The sequence below is a fragment of the Lolium rigidum genome, chromosome 3 (assembly GCF_022539505.1).
Source record: "Lolium rigidum isolate FL_2022 chromosome 3, APGP_CSIRO_Lrig_0.1, whole genome shotgun sequence".
Lineage (NCBI taxonomy): Eukaryota > Viridiplantae > Streptophyta > Magnoliopsida > Poales > Poaceae > Lolium > Lolium rigidum.
The window spans coordinates 292,528,075-292,555,926 of NC_061510.1; the positions used below are offsets into that span (position 1 = coordinate 292,528,075).

At 44.8% G+C, this 27,852-nt stretch overlaps 1 protein-coding gene and 1 long non-coding RNA gene across 2 annotated transcripts; both read right to left on the reverse strand.

The window, feature by feature from the left end:
- Positions 1-12,056: 12,056 nt before the first annotated feature.
- Positions 12,057-13,080, reverse strand: LOC124699674. The gene is made up of 2 exons (XR_007001482.1): positions 12,795-13,080; positions 12,057-12,338 (listed from the first exon to the last, which is right to left on the reverse strand). It is a non-coding gene; the product is annotated as an uncharacterized LOC124699674 (long non-coding RNA).
- Positions 13,081-17,376: 4,296 nt separating this feature from the next.
- LOC124703554 (transcriptional corepressor SEUSS-like) lies at positions 17,377-26,926 on the reverse strand. The gene is made up of 9 exons (XM_047235771.1): positions 25,788-26,926; positions 25,571-25,690; positions 25,402-25,450; positions 25,110-25,324; positions 24,938-25,006; positions 24,725-24,819; positions 20,761-20,854; positions 20,570-20,639; positions 17,377-18,851 (listed from the first exon to the last, which is right to left on the reverse strand). The coding sequence occupies exons 1-9, from the start codon at positions 26,907-26,909 to the stop codon at positions 17,905-17,907; spliced, it is 2,781 nt and encodes a 926-aa protein (XP_047091727.1). The 5' UTR covers positions 26,910-26,926; the 3' UTR covers positions 17,377-17,904.
- Positions 26,927-27,852: the final 926 nt, after the last annotated feature.

A 27,852-nucleotide genomic window follows, 5' to 3' on the forward strand; every position in this document is an offset into this window, starting at 1 on the left:
TAACTATGTATCGAAAGCTTATAGCAAATAACTTAATGACGAGATCTTATGCTACGCTTAATTGGGTGTGTCCATTATATCATTCACACAATGATATAACCTTGTTATTAATAACATCCAATGTTCATGATTATGAAACTAATCATCCATTAATCAACAAGCTAGTTTAAGAGGCATACTAGGGACTTCTTGTTTGTCTATATATCACACATGTACTAATGTTTCGGTTAATACAATTCTAGCATGATATATAAACATTTATCATAAACATAAAGATATAAATAATAACCACTTTATTATTGCCTCTAGGGCATATCTCCTTCAGGTGATTCAAGCGTGGGTGTTTTGTATGCACGCGAGAGCCATCCGTCGTCACACTAGGCCCAGCGTGACATATGCGCCAATGTTTGTCCGCGACAGAGAGAGAACGAACAATCTAAACTACATCAACAACAATGGTGATGTGGAACCCGTGAATATGTTAAAAAAAAAGATGCTTTCAACAAACTCGTCAACACATTACAAGGTAGGCGGTTGCTTAGGGACATCCTTCACGCCTGTATCGAAGAGCAAGTGGCTATGTTTCTTTGTCACATAGGCCACAACCAACGATTCCGAGTCATCCATAGCACATGGAGGAGATCGACTGAGACAGTTTCTAGGTACTTTAAGGAAGTGCTCTATGATATTGGAGAACTGAGAGGAGTGGAGTTTGTACAACTGATTTACACATGTGCGCATCATTTTTGAATTTTCATGTTCATGTACACTATTGGAGAACTTTATGCTCTTCACTTTTGTACAGCACAAATGGCTTACCATTTGTTCATGTTCATGTTAGGATTGTGTTGGTGCCGTTGATGGAACTCATAACACAACGAAAATGCCAAGAACCCACTCTCTTGCTTACATAGGGAAATAGCAATACACCAGCCAGAATGTGCTTGCCGTTGTGGACTTTGATATGAAGTCCACATATGTGAAGGATCAGCCCATGATGCTACCATTCTGGATGATAGCTTGGAGAGAGCCGATGGCATGAAGGTCACCCTTCAGGTCCATAAGGTACCACCTCAATGAGTTCTCTGTAAGGTTCTACCCCAAGAATATCAAGGAACTCTTCAATCTCAGACACTCTAGCCTCAGGGTCACCGTCGAGAGGGCATTTGCAGCTCTGAACAATGGATTTGATCCTTGACCAGAAGGCTTTCCACACCTTCTCCACCCAGGTTAAGCTAGTGTTGGCTTGTTGCATAACTGGATCTTAGGCAGGGGTGTTGATTCGTTCTTCCTAGTCGAGAATGAGGTCGAGCCTGGCGAGGTTGATGTTGGCCATGATGTTACTGCCACCAATAACATGGCCTAGAAGAACAAGAGGTAGGAGTGAGCGGACGCCTATGTGGACTGACAAAGGCCATACCAGGATCGACCTGAACAAGAAGAGAAGCATTCCCGTGATGTATGTTGTGTCATGAACTATGTGTGCGCTCTAAACTACTATTCGTGATTAGCTAGAGCTTGACTTGTTTGTTCAAATTTGATACATATTGTTGCCCTCTCGTGTTGTGGGTATGGAGACACATTTTCCAGCTATTCGTTGCAATGGATGGGGATTACTTGTATACACGGTTATTTTTGCCGCGTTGGCGGGTTGGAGATGTTGTAACACCTTCGTGAGAGCGGGGGTTAATTGTTGTCAATGACGTTCTTGTGCAAACGAGTTTGCTCGATGATAGGCCCGCACGGTCGGATTTACCAATGAAGGTTAATCCGACGGCGGGATGGTGGGTCTGCTAATTTCTCCTCCATTGCAGGTGTGCTCATCCAATTCCACCGTACGTCTCACGAATTAACTAGAGGATGGCCTTCAGGTGCAAAAGCCGGATCTACATATATCTATGAAATAATATAAATAAATAGATGCGAGGGCGATTACAAAACGCCCAAGCTGAGATTTGGAGCACGCCATAGCACTCCACCTAGCACCCTAGCAGGCAGCCCATAGATCGATCCGTCGATAGATAGAGTAAAGAAGAGCTCAAGCGTAGGCTTGGCGTCGCCCAGAATCAGCGAACGACGATAGTTTATCAGCGATCAGGCGCGGAACACAAGGTTCATGCACGTCGCACGCAGAACGGAAGGACGGTTTTGGAGTGCGGAGGCCGCCGCCAGCCGTGGCCGTGGCTTCTTCGCGGCTGCTTCGGCCGGCTGAGCGAGCGAGCGTCAGTGGTGTGGGTGGGATGGCGCGCGCCCACCACCGTCCGTGTCCGTCGCCACGCACCCATCGCCCATCGCCCATCGCCCATCGCCGAGCCCACTTGCGATCTCTCGCTGTCTCCCGCGGATTGCCCTTTAAAATCCATCGGCGTCCACATGCCCGCCCAAATAAGCACGCCGCCGTCGCCGTCGACGTCGCCGTGCTCGGGTGGAGAGAAGCTTCTAGCGCCGGTACAAATTTGAGGCCGCTAGCTAGTAGCTAGGAGCTATGCGCTTTTCTTTCTTTCTCGCGGAAAGAAAAATCTACCGTGACGTACTCCTAGGATGAAGTTATCTTACTACTAGACTAGATCGCATGACGTACGATGAATATTCCACAATCTTCAGTCTGATGGCAAAGGCCAACTCATGTCCATGGTAACGAAAAGTGACAAGTGATCGATCGGTCTTCCTCCCGGCGCCTGTCTAACCTTGCATAGTTGCATGCAAAAAAAAGGGCATAATTTCAAAAGATTGTTCCATCGTTGCATCAATTGCACCCGTCCATTTCATATTTGTCTGCGTTGATTTAAGTAATAGCGCAAAGTTGTATACGTCGGCGATAACTAATGCGTGAAACGGGGGAAGGATCATTTTGTAGCCGATAAACTAAGGCACAGTTCTTTTTTGAAATGGGGAGGCTTTGCCCCGGGCTACGCAGCCGTTTTGTTACAAAGTTTCAGAAGTAGTTGTACATCTCATGGATCACACATGGTGAACATAAAGATTAACTAGCAAAAAACATGAAATTAAGCGACTATGCATCTTGTGTTCTTCTATAAAGTTGTCTATCATCTTTGTTGTAGAAAAGCCAGAGCAACCGTATCCATTGGCATGCATCCAGAATACTTACGGGTCCGTTACGCCTCCGGCGGAATATAGCACCACTTGTGAATCCAATGTGTACTTATACCGATAACCTGTGAAAAAATGAGCATTCATATTCTTGTTGAAATAATGTCACTTTCAGCGATTTCAAACAGCCCCCGTCGAACCACAAATACCCGTTGGGCTATGTTATTTCGTTGTTTTCTCTACCCTCAATTAGCTAATTTCCAGACATATTTATAACATTAACTAGTGGTGAAATATATAAAAAATACGTTGAACAAACCAACACGAATCGAAGGGACAATAAAAAAAACCTGCTGAGCTTATCGTTTTAGATTCGCTATGAAAAATAAGGTAGAAGTTGGTTAGTGAAACCACATAAAAACAAATTTGTATTATAAGCTGTGAGCATGTCACAATGCAAACAGCAGAGCTTTAAGCAATCTATTCTTGGCATGATACAATGAGTTAGGTGGAAGATGACAATGTTCACGGGTTTGGTTACTCAAACGAAATCAAAATTCAGAGATTCCTAGGAACCTCTTCATACTTCCAAAAACAAAACTATAGATTTTGCCCAATTTGATCAGACCACTACACAGGGATTGGGTGAAATCCTGCCGTCTGCCATCAAGCTGCCCCATTTCCAGCGCACTAGCTGTGCGCGAATATTCCAGCTGAACGAACTTGGATTGGATCATCCACTGAAGCATACATATATAAGCACGGATCGACGTCCTTATCCGCATCCACATGGACGGATTAAAGCTGAAGCACACTCATCTCATCGATCGGGGCTTCGATTAATAGCACGTTGAGGAAGCGGTACCACCCCACCATCGCCACTTGCCAAGCTTTAAATAAGCTTGTGTTTTGTTTTGTAGCCGTGGGAAACGTTTGGCCGAGCTTGGCCGGATCCACTGTTTCGACGTGCATGCCTGACCGGTTCGGCAGGATAAAAACAAAGATAACCAAACATGACCATGACGCTTTTACTATCACCGTGTATTATTATGTCAGGCATACGTGCCCTCGAGGTAAGCTAGCTCTCGGTTTAAATATACTGCCACTGGCCGGCTATCCTAATGTTGATCCTGATGGAGTGATGTGTCTACAATTTGCACACTCTTGTATGATCATTTGCAAGTGAGGTACATGGTTGAGACTTCAGAAATCTCGCCGAAAAACGGTTATTCTGATTACCGCCGAGAAAAGTTCATACCCGATGAAATATACGGGTATTTATATAATTTGCTTTAACTTAAATACTCCCTCCGTTCCTTTCTATAATGCCTATTGTTTTTTCGTATTTGTTTAGAATATAAGAGTAAAGCTATGTTTTTTTTTTGCAAAGAACCCCTTCCACCAATCAGGTCAAGTCTAGAAAATCTGGAAACCTATCTGGTCATGTATTTTTGAGATCTGTTTTCAGTTTCCTATTTTGTCTGTGTATCGCTAGGGGGTTTTGTGTAAAAAAAAGGCTCGCACTAATTTCCGTGCTAAAAAACAATAGGCACTATAGAAAGGAACGGAGGGAGTATTTTTTATTTTTTTGGATAGATTTATAAATTTATTTGAAAAATCTCGAGTGGTATTATGAGCAGTAATTGTAGTATTCCAAAAAACCGATAATACCGTGCCCATCCCTGTCTTTTTGCAACCGAGAAAAAAACATTGGATACACAACGGTGGCCACAAAGCACTTCCCCTCCATTTCATAAATCCTATCATAGGTTTACTACAGATTTTAACTAAAACCGCGATAAAATTTGTGGAAGGAGGGAGTAATCATTAATGATTTGGTAAATATACTAACTCTATTTTAATGAATAATATTTGTGTTTCCAAGATCTATCTATGACAAGAATTAGTATGTATATATATGGGACGTTTGATATAGAGTCGGTATCATTAAAAAGCTTTTTTTTAATATGAATCTAACAATATTAATTGTGATGTATAATCGAGATATTGTTGCTCAAATCTTCTGATCAAATTTCGTCTTGAAAGTCTTGTGCACCTTATTCATATGAACGGAAGTAATGATTGACTAGGCACTTTCATCATATTGGTGTTTTGGTTGAACTGCTCGTAGCATGCAATTCCACACGGTTCTGGGTTCAAATTCTAGCCAACGCAACACTAAAATAAATTACGGCCTCCCTATAACATCCAACGATCCACATCCAAAAAAGTAAGGCATCGGGTCTAGACGTAAGGTGAGACGTTGAATATGATTGCCTAAGCTCTTCCATCACATCGGTCTTTTGGTTAAACTAGTTAGAGCATACAATTCCACATGATTAGGAAACTCGAGCAATTCTCTTGGTGTACCTGACATCAGTTGCAAATGACCCTGCACATTTAGAAAAACGGAGCACCAAATCTTAGGGAATGTTTAGTTGGTGCCCAAATTTGCCCTCCAATTTTTTGGCAGCCCATGAAATGTTGCCAATGGGTTGTTTGGATTAGAGCCTCGAGCTGCCGTGCCAAAAAAAAAAAAGGCGTTAACTGAGCGGTTTGTTGGCGGCATCCACGGCCCCAACTCCTTCCCACGTTCTCTTTACAAATGTTGCCAACTTATTGGCCAACATTGGGCTAAGGAATCTCTAACCAATATTTAGGCTAGCCAATGGTTACCAAGTTTTTAGTGAAGCATGCTATGCCATGAACCAAACATACCCTTAGAGCATCTCCAACAGGCGCTGTAAAATCTCGCGCGCTATACCGGCGATTGGGCGCGCTGTATACCGCTCACGCGCGGCATAGCGAATTTGCCCCTGGCGGAGGCTGTATTTTCCAGCGCGTGTTGGTGTGCGAAAAACGCACCTCCGCCAGAGGCGCTATTTTGCAGCGCGCGTCAGAAACTGCTAAATCGGACCGTTTTTTTTTTTTGAAAATTCATCAAACAAACTGAAATTTGATCGAAAATACGAATATAATTTAAAAGTGCGCGATACAATAAGATATTTTAACGAAAATACTAATAAATAAACTACTCCTCGCCGTCGTCGGACTCCCAGTCGAAGTTGGAGCTGCTCAGTGTCGTGTCCGACACCGGCGTCGACGTCGTCGTGTACTGGAACTCGGAGGAGGACGACAGGACGACGGTCGACGGCCCTGCGGCCTTCTGCCGTTCCTCCTTCCTCCTCGCCGCCACGTCGGCCCTCGCCTTCTTCCTCGCCGCGGACTCGGCGCGCCGCTTCTCGCGACTCGCCTTCTTCATCGCCGCCCGCGCCGCCTTGTCCCCCTCCTTCTCCGCGTAGAAGGCCGCCGTGGCGGCGACGTCCCTCCGGAACGCGCGCGCCCACGCAAGGCGGTTGCGCTCGTCCTGCTCCGCCACGCGCGGGCGCTGCTCGAGGTCGCGGGCGCGGCGCCGTTGCTCGTTCGTGATGAGCGGCGATGGCGGCTCGAGCATCTTCGCCTGCTCGCACGTCCGCACGTCGTCGAAGTTCATCTGGCGGCGGGGGCGGCCGAGGCGCCACGCGACGGCGTCGTAGGCGCGCGCCGCCTCATGCGCCGTGTCGTAGGTGCCGAGCCGGATCCGCTCCTCGCCGGAGCGAATCTCGGCGTCGACCGGCCGCCGCCGGCCGCGCGCGGACGCCGCGGTAGCCGGAGGATGAGCGGCGGCGCGGCGGCATCTTCGCGTCGAGGAGGAACGTCCGGAGGCGGAGCGGCGCGGAGGGAGAGCGGCGGGGAGAGAGAGGCGCGGGAGGAAGACGCGTGGGAGGAGTGGCAGCTTGGCCGCTCGCGCGTGTCCTCTTTATGGCGCGCGCGGTAACGCACGCGGCAGATTTCCCGCGCGGGATAGCGCGAAAGCGCGCGGGCGGTAAAATTTTTAGCGCGCGCAGTTTTCCCGCGTCCGCTGGAGCAGCGCGGCAGCGACCGCGCGCGGCAAAACAGCGGTTTTTTTGCCGCGCGGGGGTTTTAGCGCGTCTGTTGGAGATGCTCTTACAGCTAGCCCAACTCCTGATTTTGGACTAGTTTCTTGTTGAAATAGAAGTACCCTCGCAATGGCGCCCGGCCACAACGTTGGGCTCTGGTTTTGGTTTTAGCCAGGCAGAAAGGCGGCTCCATCGGTTGCTGCTAGTGGCATGGGAGGGACGGCAGGGAAGATGCAATGCACCGGAACTAGCGGCTGCCTTTGCGCGTTTATGGAGGCAACAGCTACGTGCGTTAATTGCGTCATCAGTGCTAGCTTGTCCCGATCGTTTTGTCCCGTTGCACCCGTCCAGCTGCCTGATGCGATGGAAGGCTGGAATCGCTGGGTGCACGCCGCGCAGCCAAACTCCTTCTTTCCCTTATCCGAAATACCAGCGGATTTATACGTGTGGCGCGTAGGAATTTTGGTTCAACAATAAGGTTTCAGCTCCATGCTGCACGGCCGCTTAATGCGCAGGCAGGAAGAAATGGACGTTCTACTACTTCATAACAATTTCTAGAATCAGCTTGTTTCGCTGCCACGAAATCGGATAGGAAATTCACTAGGAACTCCTTGGAATCCTTCTCATGCCTAACTCTAGGAGAAAGTATCTAGTGCTACATGGGCTATGGGTGGTACCATTACCCCGTGGATCTGGACCGTCCGTCGTGGATCAAGGGACAGGATCGCTTGGAACATCCCACACTGGCACATACGCACATTAGTCCCTGCTTTTCTTCGAATTCGTGGCACATGATCCATTAGATCCAGTGCATCTCACTGGCTTCACCTCTCGCACAGTTCGACTCATCCCCAAAATCGCCTCTAGGGTTAGGGAGAGTAATGCAGCCGGAGCTCAACCTACCGGTGCCGCCTAGCACAGGGCTGGACTGCCCCTCGCATTCTCCTCCGGCACAGCGTCAAGTGCTGCCGCGACCTGCGGAGATATTCCAGCCGCATCTCCACGCCGACCACACGGCCTCATCTCTGGTTTTGTACCACCCGCCGACACATGTCGCATCGTCTGTGGCTCCATTCACGACCGGAGACGGAACCTGTAGAAGCCTCGCGCCGACATGCGATTCCTTGGGGAGTGCCACAGATCTTGTTGGAGCTGAGCCTACTTTGGTGAGTTCAGTTTCTAGTTCGACTTGCAATCTCCTCCTTGTTCAAATGGAATTTCAGGATGATTTGTCTGTACTTATTCAATATTTTGGGCAACCATCTTGCTGCAATGGATTTGTGTTCTCTCAGTGTGTAGTTAAGAAATTACGTATGCGGCATATAGCTTAATGTGCTCTCTTAACAGCTCATGGTCTCATATTTATATGTAAACGCAAAAGCATAGTACAGATTGAATATGAAGATGGTTCAGCTAGAACACCATGTTATATTTGAGGTGTTGTGTGCCACTTTATTTCTACCACCATACTCGGTACCTTGCATGATCTTGCTGTGTTCAGAGTGCAAGCAATAGTTGACGCCCTCTGTTTTATCACTGTATTTTCCTCAATCAACTTGATTCTATGCTGATTTCTGACTGAACCAGTCTATCATGGAGCCATTGGAAACTATTGCTCAGAACTTAGGGTCAACGACGGCCACGACGCTTGAGGACGATGCCAACAGTTTTTTCACGGTAAATGCTTAGTTCCATAATAATTTGAGTACCATACCATGTCACTTCTGACTTGTACCTTTTTATAGGGTGCAATGTTGTCCAGTTCATATGACGGAGATAGCTACAGCACACCCATGAGAAAAAAAAACCTACCATTTTGTGTAAGCATTTTTTGTAGTGCTCAAGCCTTCAACATGAAATGCTTGAGTTTGGAATTTGAGAGCTATCTAATTTTGTTCAGGGAACGACGTATGAGCCTGAATGCAATGATGAATTGCAGCCCAAAATTGGCATGGAATTTGATAGCTGGGAAAATGGCGAGTCATTCTACACACGGTATGCTCATGAGGTTGGGTTTTCTGTACGAACAGGAACACAACACTTAGCGAAGGATCGTGTAGCACTGTGGAAGCGGTTTGTCTGTGCAAAGCAAGGCTGGAGGAAAGCAAAAGAGCTCAACAATGAATCTGTGAAGAAACGGAAAAGAAATGTGAAGATAAGTAGGTGTGGTTGTGAGGCTATGATAGGTTTGAAGAGAAGAAACGATGGTAAGTATGTGGTTGCCCGTTTGGTTCTACAGCACACACATCAGCTCGTGTCACCAAGTAAGCGGCAGTTCCTAAGATCAAATAGAGAAGTAAGCAGTGAACTCAGGAGCAAATTATTTACATGCCATAAAGCATTGATTGGCACTTCTGCAACATACCGTTTGCTTAGTGTAGAAAGAGGACCTGGACAAGTTGGTTGCATGAAGCGTGATTTACAGAACTGCTACCGTGATTTCAAGGAAACAATTAAAGATTCAGACGCCCAAACGATTATTGGTGCTATGAAAACTAAGCAAAGCATCAATCCATCGTTTTTCTTTGATTACAAACTAGATGAAGAGAACAAGCTAACACATATTTTCTGGGCTGATGGTACCTCTCGGAAGAACTATGCACTATTTGGGCAGGTTGTCTCCTTTGATTCTACATATCGAACCAACCAATATGACATGGTTTTTGCCCCATTCACTGGAGTTAATCACCATGATTCTTGTGTTACATTTGGTGCTGCATTCCTCGCAAATGAAACATTTGAGTCATACAAATGGTTATTCTCTACTTTTCTAGCGGCCATGGGAGGGGTTGCGCCTAAATTAATCATTACCGATGAGGACGCCAGCATGAAAGAAGCAGTTCCAGCTGTATTTCCAAGCACTAGACACCGATTTTGTATGTGGCATATTCTTAACAAACTGCCAGAAAAAGTTGGGCGTGATCTAATGAAGGATGAGGATTTCCTAAAGAGGTTCGGAATATGTGTATGGGCTTCAGAGACTCCAGATGAGTTCGAGGAAAAGTGGAATTTAGTAATATCAGATTATGGACTTGGAAACAATGGATGGTTGGCCAGCAAGTTTGACATTCGGCAACGATGGATACCTGCATACTTTCATGATGTACCACTTGGTGGGATATTGAGGACTACATCGAGATCTGAGAGTGAGAACGCATTTTTTGGTCACTTTCTGAATCGGCGACTCTCTTTGCTTGAGTTTTGGATAAGATATGAAACTGCTATAGATGAACAACGACAAAAAGAATTGGAGAATGACCATAACTCCCTTCATACACAACCAGTTTTATGCACAAACTGGGGCATGGAGAGTCATGGTAGGGATGTTTACACTCATTCCATTTTTAAACTATTCCAGTTAGAAGTGCTTGCTGCTAGGGACAAATGTGATGTACAGAAAATGGAGCAAGTTGGTGAGCTTAAGAAAACATGTTTGACTGGAAGTGGCAGGCCGAGAGAAGTGATTTACAACAATCGTACCAAGATTGCACAATGCTCTTGCAAGATGTTTGAATCTGTGGGGATTCCTTGTTCTCACATAATTATTGTTCTAAAGTGGGAGAAATGCCTAGAAATTCCTAGTCATTATGTTCTTGATAGATGGACAAAAACCGCTACGCAGAAGGTAGTGCACGACTGTAATGGCAATGTCTTACAAGGATCATGTACATCGCTTCCATCAACCATTAAGTTGTTATATTCCGATACATGCTCTAAGTTCAATATGGGCATGCTTGCTGCTAAACAATGTGAAGAGAAGATGAAGTATTTCCAGAAGGCTATTTTTGAGGTTGTTGACCATGTCCTGAACATGGGAACAAAGAGCGAGCACAATAAAGTTAAAGAGTTTGAGTCATTTGTTGGATCGACATTCCCAACCGACATTAGTATTCATCCACCTGACATAGCACACACAAAAGGGAACGGTCACCGATTTAGGAAGGCCTCAGAGATAGCAGCCACTGGGAAAAATAAAAAGAGGCATCGAAGACATAATTTTATATCAATGTTGTCCTTTTTGTTAATTAACCGATGATGTATCTGTTCTAGGGCGCAAAGCAGCAAGAAGCCCAAACAGGACTAGATGGTAACAGTTGTGTTGTGCTTGTTTTGGGCAACATGGTATGCACTATTTGGTCATCGTTAATTGTGAACTTTTGCCCCATAAAAGGTACTCAAAATCAAGTATTTTGTTTGCAGATCTGCTACTATGGCCTAGAGACTTCAATGGCATGCATGGACAAAGATCTCAAAATTATGTACTAGTGAATTGTGTCCAGTATTAATTGACGTAGAGACATTTCATTTTATTTACGTTCTAGTGCTTGTGAGCAAATAATAGGTTCCAGTGATTGATATGGTGTAGCCTAACAATATGTTCGTGCACTTCTATGGATCAAGGTTATCTAAATTATATTTTCAGTTGTTGGATCGCAAAAGGAAGCTGAGTGTTGATGTTGTTTGTTACTCGTATCTCACAAGCCTCCTCCACTGTGATCTAAACCTTGATTAGGATCTTGTCGTATTTTCTGGAGACACGTTCACATGTTTGAACCATCATTAACTGAAGCATCCGCCTTCTTGTGTGACACTATGTTAAGCATGAAGTGATTCAGAGAACAGGACAGGACCCTCTCCTGTAGCAAGTCATTGTGTGACGAGTACATAAATGTCACCAAGCTCCAGGGCTCCAAAAGCTGCCTAAAGTTGTAACATAGAGAACTGGAAACCATTGCACTTTGAAACTGACATTATGTCACCAAGCTGTTAGTTGTTTGCTTAGTTTAGTGAGTAAAGTATAGAAATCAACAACATCAACCTGAAACTGTCCTCCCTTTTGGAACCCCTGAAATCCATCAAACTGAAGTACAGAAAGACAAGGTAGCTTCACTTGATCTGAATGAACTAATCCTTGAATTTTATTCCTGCTGACAGTTTGTAAACACGCACATGCAGCTCACTTGCAAGACAAGTACATCCAGTTCACTTCCAAACAAATCCATTCCTATCTACAGAAGAAACATATAAGATACGGAAATTCCTTTCCTATTTAAGTTGGCAGCTTGTAAATGCACATGTAGTTCATTTACAAAAGAAATCCATTACTCTTTACAAAAGAAACATATAAGAAACGGAAATTCCCTCAAGTACACAATTACAACCATCACTTGATCAGTAACTTGGTACTCTATAACCTCAAGATTTCTGCACGGTACAAGTTTATGTCCTGCCAAATTTTCACCGCTGATTCAATCACATTCAAAACAGATATTTCTGCACGGTACAACATCAAAGCCTCTTGATTTTTCTTGAGACGTCTGTATTTTCAGGATTGTGCTGCAAAGCTATTTGAAAATCAGATATTTCCTGCACAGAACGTAATACAAGTACATCAGACATAATCTTAATTCTGGTTTACAGACATACGAAAACAAATGGTTCATCTCAATATAAATAACTTAGTAGTTGAGCTAACATATGGAGAACTCAGTCATATCAAATTAAACCAAGGCCATACTTTAAATAATTTAGCCAGCAAATACAAACACTGTATGTGGATAGATGGGACCATTGCCATCCCCAAATCAAATGGCCATTGCACTTGAAAAGTAAGAAAATAAGCAGATACATGGCATGTATTTTTTTTAATTAAACTCCTTCCATATATGTTGTTTGTAGGAAGCTCTTGACACAACATCAATTACAAAAATTCCATGACATTGTATCAAGCATCGTACATATGTTAATTTTCTATAATCAGGAGGTGCAAGCAATCTACTTAGACATAAAAATCACAAGAATAAATTGGACAGAAGTGCTTACGGGCTGCAGCGTCCAACAACCCTTGCAGTCGTACGGCCGTAAGTTCTCACACAGGGCGACCGCCTGGGAGCTCGACTACCCGCGACGCGGTGGCGCGAAAGGTTGGTCCAGCTTCGTACATCTCCACGGTTGCAGCGGCTGGTGCTAGCGGGGGGACGCGACAGTTGGTCCAGATCTATACTAGGCGGCGAGTTGATGAAGCTTCGGCTGCGTCTGACCTCTTCTAACCCTAGGACGATTTGGGGGCGATGCACACAGTGAGGAGAGAGAGACCAGAGGTCCAGAGTTGTGGATCATGTGCCATAAATTAGAAGAACATCAAGGACAAATGTGCATATGTGCCAGTGTGGGCTGTTACTTTCGATCCTGTCCCTTGATCCACGACGAACGGTCCAGATTCATGGGGTAACTGGTACCACACATAGCCTATGTAGCACTAGATACTCTCTCCTAACTCTAGGTTCCGTATCTATACTCCGTCATTCCTCTAAATCTATTCCGTAGCCAAACACGATTCCTAAGCTTGCGATTTCAATCTTGCCAAATGAAGTAACGTCATCATTGTTATTTCATTTTATTTCTCCCAAATGAAATGAAATGAGGGGTGACAAACGAGATACTATCTAAACTCCTTGCAAGGAAGAAATAGTTTGGTCATTTATAAAAGGTAAAAGATATTGTGCTTTCACTTTATTTAGCCAATCAATAAAACTGGATCATTCACCAAAATGAGAAAAACGGTGCACACATTTTTTTGGCGAAATATATGTGTATCAGATATGGGTTTTCATGTTTCTAGAATGATGACTTTGTAAGTGCTACGACGTTTACTGACATGTCATGTGGAGTATGATATTGCTTGTATGTCATAATATAGAACACGCCTCAGTAGACTGTTTTTTTCCCACTGATAAATCCAATAGGGTTTGAAAGTTTGGAGAACATCGACTGGTTGATGTTTGACTTATGCAAGTGGTGCAGCAGTCAAACAAATTTGGATGTTACTGGTTGCCCGGTTGTGAGCAATATCTTTCTCTTCTTCCCACCTAAAATTTCCTTATCTGAAGATATATGTGCATTTTGTGATCGAATAGGGTGTATGTTGATCCATCGATATCTTCTTTATGGAAATGGTCAGCATCAACAGATAATCGTCTTTGGAAAATCCCCGGACTTTTGTGGCGAGAAATATATTGAGCTTCTACTTCCTCGGGATAGACTAATATTTCTGAGATCATTATTTGGATTGTTTTGGCAAAAACAACGTCATATTGTCTACTACACTTGATATCGTCACCACATGTATACTTATTCAAATACTATGAGATTCTCACAATCTAGTTGACCTGATCGCAGCCCAGAGCAAAATATTAGCGCATCACGACAGTAGGTTGACGCCAAAGCTGGTTTAGGTCCATCATCCATGACTCCGTGTGAACTTATATCCAAAACAAATATGCAAACTCAGTCACGTCGTGATAGGGCACAAATTATTAAAAAAAGCGTACCGCCCAAAATCAGACGATCAGCTTGGTTCTTCAGCCCGTGGGTTTACTTGTATATGTATGCTGCAGATAGGTATAATTTCATAAGAAAAGGTTCAGTTCTCTGTTCTCACGTATGGGATGACCGATGACGTATGACAATTCCACGTTGGGATCCTGCCGTGCAGTGTGCCCATGTCTTATAGTATGTCAGTTGGCCAGTTGGGTGTTTGACAGACTTGCAGATTTTACGATCATAGGTGCATCTAAACTTATACTGCTCCCTCCCGTTCAAATTAATTGAGCTCAGATATATAGTATATCTAGTACAAGTGTACTCCTAATCTGCGTCAATTGATCTGGGACATGAGTAGTTAACTTGTGTCCTTTCTTTGAAGAGAGAGAGAGAGAGAGAGAGAGAGAGAGAATGCGGACACCAACAAATGACTGTTGGCCACCTCATTCCGTAAGATCCATCCGTAAGAAAAGTGTCCGTATACCTAGCATTACTCGATCGAGAGAGAGAGATCGAGAGAGAGAGAGAGGGAGAGAGAGAGAGAGAGAGAGAGAGAGAGAGAGAGAGAGAGAGAGAGCAGTTCCTTTTTCTTGGCCAAGCTGTGCGCCAAAGAGAAAATGTGGATGTCCAAACAAAATGACTATATTCTCTTCTCGTTATATAGGTACCTTTTTATACAAAATAAAAGCTTTATTGTCTATCAGCCATATAGCACACAGCCACTAATCAATTGGTGTACACATGCCCATCTTAAATAAGTCCCAATCATCATAAAGGGGGGCTTAGCTCTGTTATACTCCAACTGTTTCTTTGTAGGTGGATTATATTAGTTTGATATGCTTCATTAACAATTATACACCTTTTGGGTTAACACGTCTTCTAATCCAATTGTTAAGCATTGGAAATCCCCACAAATGAATGTGTTTATTTTGCCCTCTTTCAGAGATGACAAGCGTAGAACTTAGGGTATCTCGAACGGCTCGAAGGAAACAGACACCAAAAGCTCTGTTATACTCCAACTGTTTGCATTCCTTTGGATCCGGCCGCGAACATGAAATTGGATTCCTTGGCTGATATGTTTGTTTGGGTCAGGGTAGCTCCAACGGCCCGATGCATTTTTTGCCCAAAATATATTTTTCAATATAATATAACCATTTTACAAGTGCCAAAAATAAGTTAAAAGACTAGAAACTAGGGCGTCTGCCATGGCTACCTACTTGCCGCCGCCGTCGTCGACGAGGTCGATGAAGACCAGAGGCGTCCAAGGCCACATCCAATGCAGAGGCTGTTGAGGCACCAGAGGCGGTGTTGGCGTGGCGGGAGGCGGTGTTGGTGTGGGCTGAGGCGGTGCTAGTGCGGGAGGAGTCGCCAGAGGAGTGGATGGCCTCCCTTGGGCCAGCGCGGACGCCCGCAGCTGGACAGCGGGGCCATCCCACTAAGCGAGCTGGTCGAGCTCGCTCTATGCGAATGGCCATTTCAATCACCTCCTCCTCTGTGAGGTTAGGCGGTTGGAGTTCCTCCTCCGAGGCTCCATCCTCGTCCTTCTCGTCATCGCCGAAGCGGACACGTTGCTCCCGGTTGAAGAAGTCGATGTCGCCTAGGTAACCAGCGTGGCGCCGTGGGTCGAACTCCCAAGTCCCGAAGGTGGACCAGTTGTAGGAGTTGAGGGCGAATGTCGGATCCTCGCGCAGATCCGGTGGCTGGATGAATCGGTGGCGGTAGATCCCGTACCCGCGATGGCGTTCCTCGTGCGGCACCGGAGGCACTAAGACAAGGCGGTGGTTGAGGTACCAGCCCCCGCTCGGCAGGCTCGCATCCGGCTAAGGGATCGGGCAGTTCTCCTCGAACAACCGGTGCACGAACTACCAGCGGTTGGTGGGGTTTTCTCCTTATCGGCGCCGGAGAGGACCTAGCCTCGCGGTCGTGGAACGACCAGCCCTTTCCCATGATGATATCGGTGACGGTTGGCTATAGGCGAGGAGTGGCCAGACTAGTCCTCTTAAAAAGGCCAGGCGCCGCCTTCAACTGGCGGGATACAAAAACACCGCCCACGCAAACACTGCCGCGCGTGTGTAGGCGGGACAGCGCCAATAAACGTGGTGCGGGAACCGACTCGTCACCAGAGCCATTACTCGCGCGCGGAAGACGAACACACCTGGTAGGTGGGCCCAAAGGACAACGACACAGACGAGTGCGCTGACCGCGTTGTGTCCGCGAAGATGCATTCCAAGCACATATTTGAGCCGTGAATGCACGGACCTACCGATCAGTTTGCGTCGGTCCGATGGGCTGAAATTTTTCCCTTTTCCAACGCAAACTGTTAATTTGCGTCCGAGCGCTGGAGATGCCTTATGTCACATCTGGTTAACTTACTAGAGGCAATCGATCAATCATGTACAAATATATATAGTGGCGGCCTGGCGGGGAGGATAGAGAGGTGAAGTATCACAATTTAATCAATAGATTTTGAGCTGCCAACCGGTTATTATTGTGCCATCTGGTGCATCCAGGTCCTTCGTAGCAAAGCTAGCGATTACTAGTAGTATTAAGAAACGTCACATCTGGTTAACTTATTTGTTGTAATGTGTGCAACTAATCGCAACTACCCTGTGATGGAAGCAAAGTTGTTGTGAATTGTGATGGATACTTCTGAACTACGGAATGTGATGGTTTGCAGCCTCATATATGACACATGCAAGATTCAGGCAGGTCTCTTCTTTTCGGTTATTCCACCTATCATCAGATCCAGCATCTTTCATTTATTTATTAGAGTTTTTTTTCACTCATCTTCTCGGCCCGAACGTACTACACAGTTTCTCCCCACATATCTGAAAACTGATCGCCAGTAGGCAATACCAGGATGAAACTATTTCAGTACACAAGGTCACCTATCATTTCATATGCGCTCAAATACACATAAGAACATAGTATTCAGAATCGTGGAATAACCTCTTTAAGAGTTAATGAGCAACCTGATGCCATAACTGATTCAGATGACGAAACCTGCTTAATCAAATAAACAAATCATTGATTGAAACACACAAGATAGAAGAATGCACATTTTGCCAGAGGATTTTGCAGCAAGCCTAATAAAAAAACATTCTTGATACCTTTTTCACTAGTCAATATGATACTTATACAGAGTACAGTAAGGCTACAAAGAGAGATTTCTCAGGTGAAGATATCAGCACATATGATTGCTAGAGGGCGATGATAAATTACAGATTGGATGTCATCCGTTAAGGAAAAAAAAGAGGGAAAACTTCTTTTCCGGGTGAGAGATAACACCAAACACCGACACCGACCGTGCACGGTGCAGGCAGATTCTAATCTTTTAACTCTATCTTTCGGTAACTTAACCGAAGCAGGTAGCTCAGTACCATAGTTGCATAATACACAGCTAGACGAACTGTTGCAACATACAGTGATAATCGAGGCAGGTAGCAGATGCTTGCCACTGCTTATGATTCCTTTCCATTGCACCACTGGTGCAAAAGCCTAAATGCTTTGACACAAAGGAAGTCATGACAAGCAATTGATTCTCCCCAAGCAATGAGCGAGTGAGGGATGCATCATCATCATATTTGAGCTTCTTCTATTTTTGATCACTCTATTGGGAGGGTTTCCAATCATACTGAAGATTATTGAAGTTATTTGCAGCTCTAAGTCCACCCAACAACTGATTACCGATGTCATGCTGGTGCTGCTGGTGCTGTTGGTGGTGCTGCTGCTGCTGGGCCAACTGTGATAGATCATGTGCAGTGTGATGCATTCCCATCCTCCCGTTCATTGTCATTGCACTGTTCGCCATTGCCATTCTCAGTCCACTAGCTGCAGGGTTTGAACCAAACCCACCCATGGCCCCAAATCCCATCCCTCCCATTCCTGATTGATTTGTGACAGCATTACCAACTAAGCAGTTAACCCCATTAATACCAGGGGTAAGCCCGTTTGGTCTCTTCATGTCATTCGCTACATGGCCAACACCATTCCTTTGTGATGACATCATCTCTTGCAAGATTCTCTCAACCGAGCTTTGGGAATCGCTTGGTTCAGGTTCCTGAGGCCTAGTTGCAGGCGGCTGCATTGGTGGTAAGCTTGAAGATGATGCTGCTGGGGAACCAAGTTGGTTTGTATTCTGAGGGACAGGCATCATGTTGTTATTGGAGGACGTAGGCCCCTGGGAAGGGAACGAGGTAGACGGGTTTGACTGCAATGAGCTTGTTGAGTTCACCTTGGGAATTGCACCATTATTTCCACTGTTATACAGACCATTTACACTGGTCATCGCATGATCTTGTCTAGAATTCACGGAACCTTGGAGGAGCCCAACAACAGATGGTGAGGGTGCAGATGTAGAGGGTGCACACGTGAGAGAATTATTTGATGTCACATCTGCATTGGTAGAGGCAGAAGTCTGCACACCAGCCATAGGAGCAGAATTTTGACCACTCTGGTTTGAACTCTGGGGGACAGCTTGCTGATCTTCAGGCTGTTGCTGTTGTGGTTGAAGAGGATTGATGCCTGGAGTCCTCCGAGGGAAGTTATGAAGGCTATCTGAAATAAACAAAAATAACAGTGAATGTTAAATATTGACAAACATAACATACAACAGCAAATAGCAGGCATCAATATGACTAGAAATCACATCTTGTTCAATGGCAAACTAACAAAGCTACTGCGTTTTGCAACCAGGAATCAAATAATCAGTAGGAATCAGGCAGCCTAGTTCTTCCGTGAGGCTCAGGTGCAAGACAAATCATCTTTGAGTATTTACAAATTTCTTCACCAGAGATGTGTATCAAGTAACACTGAAGGCAATCACGATATTACCGTTTCCTGCCTATGGATTTGGTTGGAAAACTTGAAATCACCCATCACATCATGCCTAGAACGGATAATCCATGGGACCTGCCTTGGTGTTATTTGGTTGATGTCCCGAATAATCAGCTAGTGGCCTGGCCTGGAAAACCTGGCACCAATGTTACCCTGGCTCAGGCACCTTGAGTTAGAGCACCTTGAGTGGGCCAGATGCAGTCTGGGAGCTCCTCCCCACTTAAGAAGAGAAGGTAAGCAGAGGTGGGAGCTCATCCCCACTTAACTGAGCAATGGCAGCCAGCTGGGTGACTCCATGGTACCATAGCATTGAAGCTCCATCCTTATCGGGTCCAAGCTCCACCGTTGCTGCATACAAGCTACTGTGCTGGATATTGGGTCTGGGATGAATAAAGGGAAGAAGGCACCCCATGAGGCTGCGCTGTTTCTTCTGCCGTTACAAAGACCAGCCTATATGCCAGCGACAAGTGACCATCCTGCCACCAAGAGGCTGGCCCGCTACTGCTGACAATGGCGGTGGGATGGATACGAATATGATGCCCGTCACTGCCAATTTGGGACTTCTTCGTATTTTGTTAGAAAAATGAAAGCTTTGTTGCCCCTGGCCTCTGCACCAACTACAAAACCGACAAACTCAGCAAAAAAAAGGGGGGGAGGCAGAGGAGCCTTTCTTCAACGTAACACCTCTAACAAGGGATATGCATTGTCGTCCCGGGATTGGACTAACAAGGACAGATCCTGGATTTTCATCTGGGAAGCATGCATCAGCTCCCAACAGAAACACCTTCAGGGAGGAAATGCCGCATAACATCGCCATCACCAGGTCCAGATAGTCAAACCTAAGTTTTCACCCTAGTTAGCCAGTACAGTAGCTGCCAACTGAGTCCCCAATATGCCACCATCGCCTGATCCAGTCAGACAACATCCTGGCTGATCACCATCACCATCACCGCCACTCCTCGGACCTGCCTACCTTACCAACCATAACTCTTCTGCAGATAGAATGTATGTTACTTGCTTGGTACGCAAATCCAGTGAAGGCAAAATCATCAACATCTCAGGCCCAGGCCAGGCACCACTCTTACCCAGGCATAAAACCCAGGATACCAACCAAACTAGCCTTTTATCCCTGGTTATGAGTAGTTATTGGCTGTGATAGATCGTCACCAGCATCAAACTAGTATCACGGTGTTGTCTGACAAAAACTGAATGATCTCCTACCTTATCACTGTCCTACCATATTTAGAGGAATGAGTAGGCAAGTACAAAATGTATAGCAAGGGAACTTGACTAAATAAATAATGTTATAAATATACAGACCAAAGAACACATATTTATGTCTCGTACAAATGCTATGCACATGGCCTGTGCAAATTTGCTTCATGCTGAAAAAATGATGTGAAATTAACCAACGGGATAAAATGGTTAAGATGCTATACCGATTGGTCCAGATCCAGTCTGCCTGCTGTAGTCAATCAAATCTTTCATGCAGTTTACGACCTCCGCTATCTGATAGTATCAATGTTTTGCATGATATAGGTCAGAAAGAATTGCATACTTTTAACACAATCTAACACCAACTTCAATTGATAGAAGCTTAGAAAGGAAACTATGACAGATCAGATTGTACCTGAAGGCAGCGGACATATCGTTTTGTGTATCCTAAATCATTTACCAAAGGCACCTCCAAGGCTTTGGCCAATTGGCGGGCACATGCAACGAACCTATTAGTACAAGAGTGCAATATAAGTATATTGAAGGAACTAGAACAATGAAAATTGATGGGGTTGGTGAATGGTTACTAAAAGAAAAGCAAGGACAATGTGATTTAGGCAAGGTTCAAAAAAGCGCTAGGCGCTAAGCGAGCGGTGAGGCACTGCTTAGAGGAACTGCTGCTTAAGCGAGCTTAAGCGCCGCTTAAGCGCTCAGGCTAAAATCGTACGAACATGAAACAGGGAAGTCAAGATGGGCACATATACCCCTATAATATGCTGTAAATTTGTATCCTAAGCATGTAATGCTACATTTCTGAGGAATACGGGGATTAATACCTTGGTTAGCCTCGGTTTTGCTCCAATTTCTTATAAACACACAAGCAGCTAAGCAAACAATGTAACAAACACAAACAAGCAGCTAAGCTTTACTGGAGTAGCAAGCAGCTAAGCAGTAGAGGAGTAGCAAGCAGCTAAGCCAGACCTAATCACCATCAATGCATCGAGCAAGGAGCAGAGCAACACAGGCAACACACCAACACTCGCATAGAGGAGATTCTAGCACAAAACACGACCAGATTCCCTGTCTCGCTTAATCGAACGCTTAGGCCAAAAGCGAAGCGGAAGACAACCGCTCAGCGCTTAAGCGTGCTTAAGCGTACCTAGGCGTACGCTTTTTTGAACCATGGATTTAGGTGCTACCCTTAAGATCGCATTGGTAACCATGGCAATTTCTATCAGAGATGAGTTATAACAATGAAGCAAAAGATAATGCACATAAAGTCCACGCAAAGAAGTTCAGTACAGACAAGCATTGTGCATATAAAGTTATATTTGCTTAGGAACATTTTATGCTTCTAGAACAAGAACAATAGGCTTTTGTTGTTGGTAGATAGAAGTAGAACTTGGAAATTAACACATAATATCTTGCTGCTAGAGGCTAAAACATTACATATGAAAGCATCCGCTTCCCGCCACATAACATCATAATTACTGAAACAAGATCAGCCATTTAAACCAGCGAAGCTTCCGGTTCACTCGTTCGCTATTTGATAACTGGTGGCCACCGAGGGAGCTTAGTTTAGCACGCATAAATAAGACCAACCATTTCCCTTTGGCACAATACCAAACCAAGGCTGGACATGCTAACACCGTGAATTGTGATCACCAGATTATAATGTCTAGCGTTCAAACCACACCCCTCATCAATTTTGGTAACTTTGTGCACATTGACTGGCTAACCAAAGTCAGACCAGGTCAAGCGCTAGCCTCCAGGTATTTTCTAGTCGAGCCACCTATCCTGGTTTCAATAATAAAGCATAAAATCCAGTACCCTGCATTTACACCAAATTTTTCAAGCAACTGTTTTTTTCTCAATCGGTTCTATAGTCCGAGAATCCTCATGATTTCAACTAGAATCCCATTTCCGATGGATTAATGAGCAAGTATTAATTCAGATCGAAACAATTACAGCTTATCAAGATACACGAGAAACAAAACATGCTTAAGATGAGGTTACCTTTTTCAGCGAATAAATGCACAACTTTTAAGTAAATTATTAACCATGCCCTGACAGCATAAGCTCTTAGCTGAGTTGGCTTACGTATGAAAAAAATGAATACGAGGAAGTGCAGAGTTCAATACTCGGCATGCCCCTTTTATTATTCAAAAAGGATAATGGTTATACAGTTTAAGAATGCATGCACTTGCAATTTTAGCTCCTTTCACGACCTAACTGAAATTGACTACTAATGAAACCTCACCATATTTTTACTCTGTAATCTATAAAGATCTGACTTAAGATGAGTCTAGATGTACTTTAAGAGAGTGGTCGGATGAAATTCGACTATAACCAATGACCAAAGGGATGGCAAAACCTTCAATGTTCAATGAATTACTTGATTCCTTCCAACTTTATCTCCCCTAACCCTCCACACAATGCAGTGGAACGGAAACACGTTACAGTAGTTTTAATTATAGTTCTGATGAAAACACTTCTTTTCGGAGTAAAAGACTTAAAAGGCATGTGAGCCGAATATGTTGACTTCACATCATATCTCTTTATTATGAAAGACCAGATTGGCCCGTTCCGCCATACATAAGTAACCCCTTTCGTCTGAGTAGGATTCGACAATTGCTGAGTAGGATTCGACAATGGGCTTGAGTCAGAGATTTGAAAATTTAATTAACTTCATTTCCTTAAATCTCAGTCTGAATTCACGCAGCAAAAATGATGATACTAGCGAACGGGGAGGGGCATCGCCGAATCAAACTTCCTGGTTTAGATAATGTAGTGTGATGTACAATGACCTAGTTAACCATCACGTTCAGAATGCTCAATAGGTGTTTTTATTGGTCACACCTAGTTAACGGGTTATTTAGGAATATATTAAATGACTTCTCCATGAGAAACATTGCAGACCAAATAATCACTGTATTTACAGCAGAAACACGTGTTCGCACAGGACCGTGTATCAAATATCCTGCTAATTTAATTTCTTAGCAAGGTTTCAAGGTGTTGACAGTTATCCAAGTCTTTTCGCTGCTCAGGAAGGAAAATTTAACACGTGAATTTGATAGTAGAGTATTTCATAGTTCCTATAACGGCAAGGGAGAATAGAATAAGAATGTTCATTTACTTCTTGATTGTTTGATATGAGAAGTTGAGAACGACGAACTCATTATGCAAAGGCGCTTAAACTTTAAAGACAAACTATTTAACAGGAAACTACAAAGATAGAAACTAACCAAAAGAAAATATCCAATATAGAAACAGATCATAAAAACCCGACCAAGAGCCACTAGCACCTGTGGTATTTTTATTTAGAACAACGTTGAGGCACCACGGGGAGACCAAACCTCAAACCCAGGTGGGTTAAGCAAGCAAAGAAGTTACTAACCAACTGAACGAGGCTGAGTTATCTATGGATACAAATTATGATAATCCCCAATGTGATGTTTCTAGCTTTCTACAATATGCACTGATTAACTGCTGCTGTGTTGGACAGGCCCAGGTGCAGATGACTACTTCCTCCTAAACTTGGAATCTCATCATTGTGCTGTTGTGGTTGCGAGGTTGAACACTACGTAACATCTCCATCACGTTAAGCAAGAGAATGCAAAGAATTAGAAGAAAAAAATGGTAAATGAAAATGAAAAGGTACAGTAACCTAAACAATAGGAAATGTCTAAAAGCAAACTTTATACATATGTGTGTATTAAACAAAAATACTGATGTAGAAAATAATTGTAATAACCACTCATTGTGTTCCTGCCTTATACGCCAATTTGCAACCAGGTTAGGTACATGTGCACATGATAACATGACAAGTGTACTGCTCAGGACCAGCTCAGACACCACATGGCATGAAACAACAATGGCAAGCATGGAAACAATCTGAAAGTCACCTTTAGTGAAGCAAGATGAGCCAAGAGCCCAGCTTTGCTTCCATTCTGTTTCTAAATCTCATTATCTTAATGGCTTATTTACAGAATGTTCCTATAAACTACAAGTCATGTGTATGTCAATGGGACATTTACCCTACCCAAATTATCAAATTATATTCGTATGGACTAAGGTCCATAGACCATAGCACCTTGGCTCCTAACTTATCATGGTGACCGATGCATCTAAAAGTACGCATTGAGGGAAACTAGCTCAACCCTACAAATGCATCCTTAAGATGGATGGTGGATGATAAATTTCAAAAGATCAGGCACGAATGCATGCAGAAGTGATGTGGACAAAGCATTAATGGAAATGGAAGAGATAGCACCAGTATCAAGTTGGGTACACCAAATGATAAGACAATATGTAAAGCTGATTTTAGAAAAGAACTTAAGATAAAACATATATATGCACATCAGGGCGAATCTCCTTACGAGTTGCAATTATTCTGCATGTCCTGAGTCGTTAAACTTGTTGAATTTTGAGCAGCGGCCTGGTATTTTTGTACAACTGTGCCAAGCTGGCTAACCTGAATTGAACATCAAGGTGCAAGAATATATCAAATGGTTGTTACCAAATTGAATATAAATAATGGGATCCATGATCTGTTAGTGAGACTATGTCTATACACTAAAAAGTCTTCCTACCTGTGGTACTATTGATCTCCGTGGAATAAGTTCCTCATGACGCCTAGCACAAAACTCCCAAGATGCGATCTTTAATAAAAGAAAATAGCACAAGATTGTGAAACATGCTAGTAAAAAAGGCACCACTGATTTAAAGAATAATATTATACAAGAAGTGACATAATAATAATACCTTGAGATCTGGATTAAAAACTATTCTTAGATGCCCCTCACGTACAACACGCAATTGGTCAAAGACACTTTCCTGGATTGCTTTTGCATAGTCCAAAATAATCTGACCAGATGAGTTCTGGGATTCACGTGGCATATCTATATACAATAGTTCTTCCAACGTGCCACTCGCATATTTGATTTGGCATAGTCGCGGTAAGACCTCAACCGTTGTCTCTGTAAAGGTATCAACATAAGATAAAAATAGAAACACGTGGAAGAGAGGAAGATGCAGAAACTAAGATGATGCTCACCAAATCCTCGGCCAGGCTTTCGATTGCATATTTCACAGTGCCAGACATCCTGCAATTGCAAACGTATATTGAAAGTTAAAGATAAAAAAATTGAAAGGAAAAGGTATACTCGAAACAATAGGAAAACTCGAGTGAAAGAGGTAGAGATTCAATAGCACCAGAAATACACCTGTGGGAAAACTCCAGTAGTTTGACGACCACTTCCATAGAGAGATACACACCACCTCTTTTTAGCAGTTGGAGCAAAATATTCATTGACAAAGTTTCTCCAGTACTCAATATTGTTATCCTGCATCAAAAGGAATATATTGATGACTAAGTTGTAAGCACCTTTTTTTGGTTGGAGCAAAAAACTACATGCATTAAGGCAAACCAAAAGAACATACCTGTGGCCTGTTTTGTTGGTGATACATGTAATGGGTCAATCTCTTTGCACAGGTACCTGGCTCATAGGGAGGCGACTTTCCTGGGGTTCTCATATTTAGACTCTGCTGACGAAGTAACTGCTGGTGCTGTTGTTGCTGCTGCTGCTGTTGTTGCTGCTGCTGCTGCTGCTGCTGTTGTTGTTGCTGTTGTTGTTGGAATTGATTTCTCTGTAAAGGGAGGTTCTTCAAAATCTGTTGATGTTGGTGCTGATGCTGCTGCATATGCAAGAGACGTTGTTGTTGCAAGAGGTTCAGTTGAGCAGCTGCAGCAGCTTGAGGATTCTGCTTGTTGAGTTGCAGCAGATGCTGATGGTGCTGCTGTTGCTGTTGCTGCTGCTGCAAGAACGCTGATGGGTCATTTGATTGCTCCATCTTGACTGTGCCCAAACCCCTCAACGCTTGCAACTGCTGTGGCTCAAATTTGACATTTGCAGCATTGCGCATCATCTGAGCTGGGCCATTCTGGTCAGGCTGCCCCATTTGCTGTTCTAATTTGACTCCACCCATGCTGCCACCATTCTCCAACTTCACCGTAGCCTGCGACTGCGGTGGCAATTGCTGCTGGCCGTAAGCCATCTGCATTTGCTGCTGCTGCTGTTGTTGCTCCTGCTGGTGCTGCAAATCCTGCACATCTATCTGCTGCTGCTGCTGCAGCATATCTGAACCTAGGTGATTGCCCAAACTAACCTGCGAGGAAGATGGGAAGGAGAGAGGATCGGATCCTCCAGAGCCACCGAAATCACCAGCACCATCAAGCCCTCCTCTCTGCTGAAGAGTGTTCATTGGTATCCCGCCATTTGGCATTTGTCCTGGACTTGGAACAGGGCCACCGTTTCCGAAGGAGGACCGGTTGAGTAGGTTGGAGACATTAGAGGCTGCTCCGAGCAAGCCATTTCCGGTAAACTGCGCGCGCTGCGAGACGAGAGACGAGAACGGGGACTGCGACTGAAGCATGCCGCCACCGCCACCCATTCCCTGCTGGCCACCACCGCTGAGCAGGTTAGAATTCGAGCGGAGAAGCGAAGCGGCGCCGCCGACTGGCTGCCCAGGGCCCATGGGGTTGGGCGGGCCCGAGGACACCATCCTTGCTGGCAATGGGCGAGCTCAGCAGAAGCTACTTGGAGATCGAGCGCTCCACCAACCAGCTCGCCATCCTGTCAGCCGGGCACGCCCGCAAGATCCACCAGAAAGGAGAAGGAAGCAGCTAGTATATCCCCTGAAAACAAACAAAAGATTGCATCTTTAGAGGACGCATTGGATCTAGACCAGCATCTCCGGCGCAAATCTGCTAAAGAACCCCCCGAAATCAAGTAGAAACCAGCATGAGCAAGCATCCGAAGCAGATTTTCCCCCTTTCAAATCCGCCGCAAAGAAGAGCCCCACCAGATACGCCCAAAAGAAAAACGAGAAGAGCAGCAGGCACGAGCAGAATTAAGCTGCAACCCCCGAGCTCCGCAACTAGATCGCAGCTCCCCGCTCCCAGAATCGCGAAATGAGCAGAATTTTTTTTGCAGGTGAAAGGAAAATGAGCAGAATTAAGCAGCAGCCATCCCGTCACCGGGAGTAGACTCACCGAGCAAAGCACGCCCCCCGAATCCGGCGATCCCAGAGCTCGAACCAGCGCCAAGACGCGCGCTTTGCGGCCCGTGAGGACGCCTCGTCCCGCCGGTGGGCGCCGCCGCTGCCGCGAGGAGCAGCACTGCCGCCGCCGCCGCCGCGCCGGAGTAGCTCGGCTCCGGCTAGGGTTTAGGCCCCCTGGTGCGCGGCGGTCGGAGGCAGGAAGATAGCAGCGGGCAGGATAAAAAAAACCGGAGTTCGTTAAAAAAATCTTTCTTGCTTGTTCCTGTGTGCGAGCGACGGGATTTGGAGAAGGGAGGGAGGAGGCGAAGCGAGGCGAGGGAGGAGAGAGAAAGCGAGACGAAACAGGAGAAGAGAAGAGGAAGCAGAAAATTCAGAGGCTTTGTCCTTGCGGACGTCAAAATTCCCATTCGATTTGATTAAGATCCGGGGGCCGCGACCTGCCTGG

Coding starts and splice junctions, on each gene's coding strand:
- LOC124703554 (XM_047235771.1), bottom strand. CDS start 26,909: ATGGTGTCCTCGGGCCCGCCCAACCCCATGGGCCCTGGGCAGCCAGTC. Junction 25,691..25,787: donor ACCAACAAAACAGGCCACAG/GTATGTTCTTTT, acceptor CTTTTGATGCAG/GATAACAATATTGAGTACTG. Junction 25,451..25,570: donor CTACTGGAGTTTTCCCACAG/GTGTATTTCTGG, acceptor TTGCAATTGCAG/GATGTCTGGCACTGTGAAAT.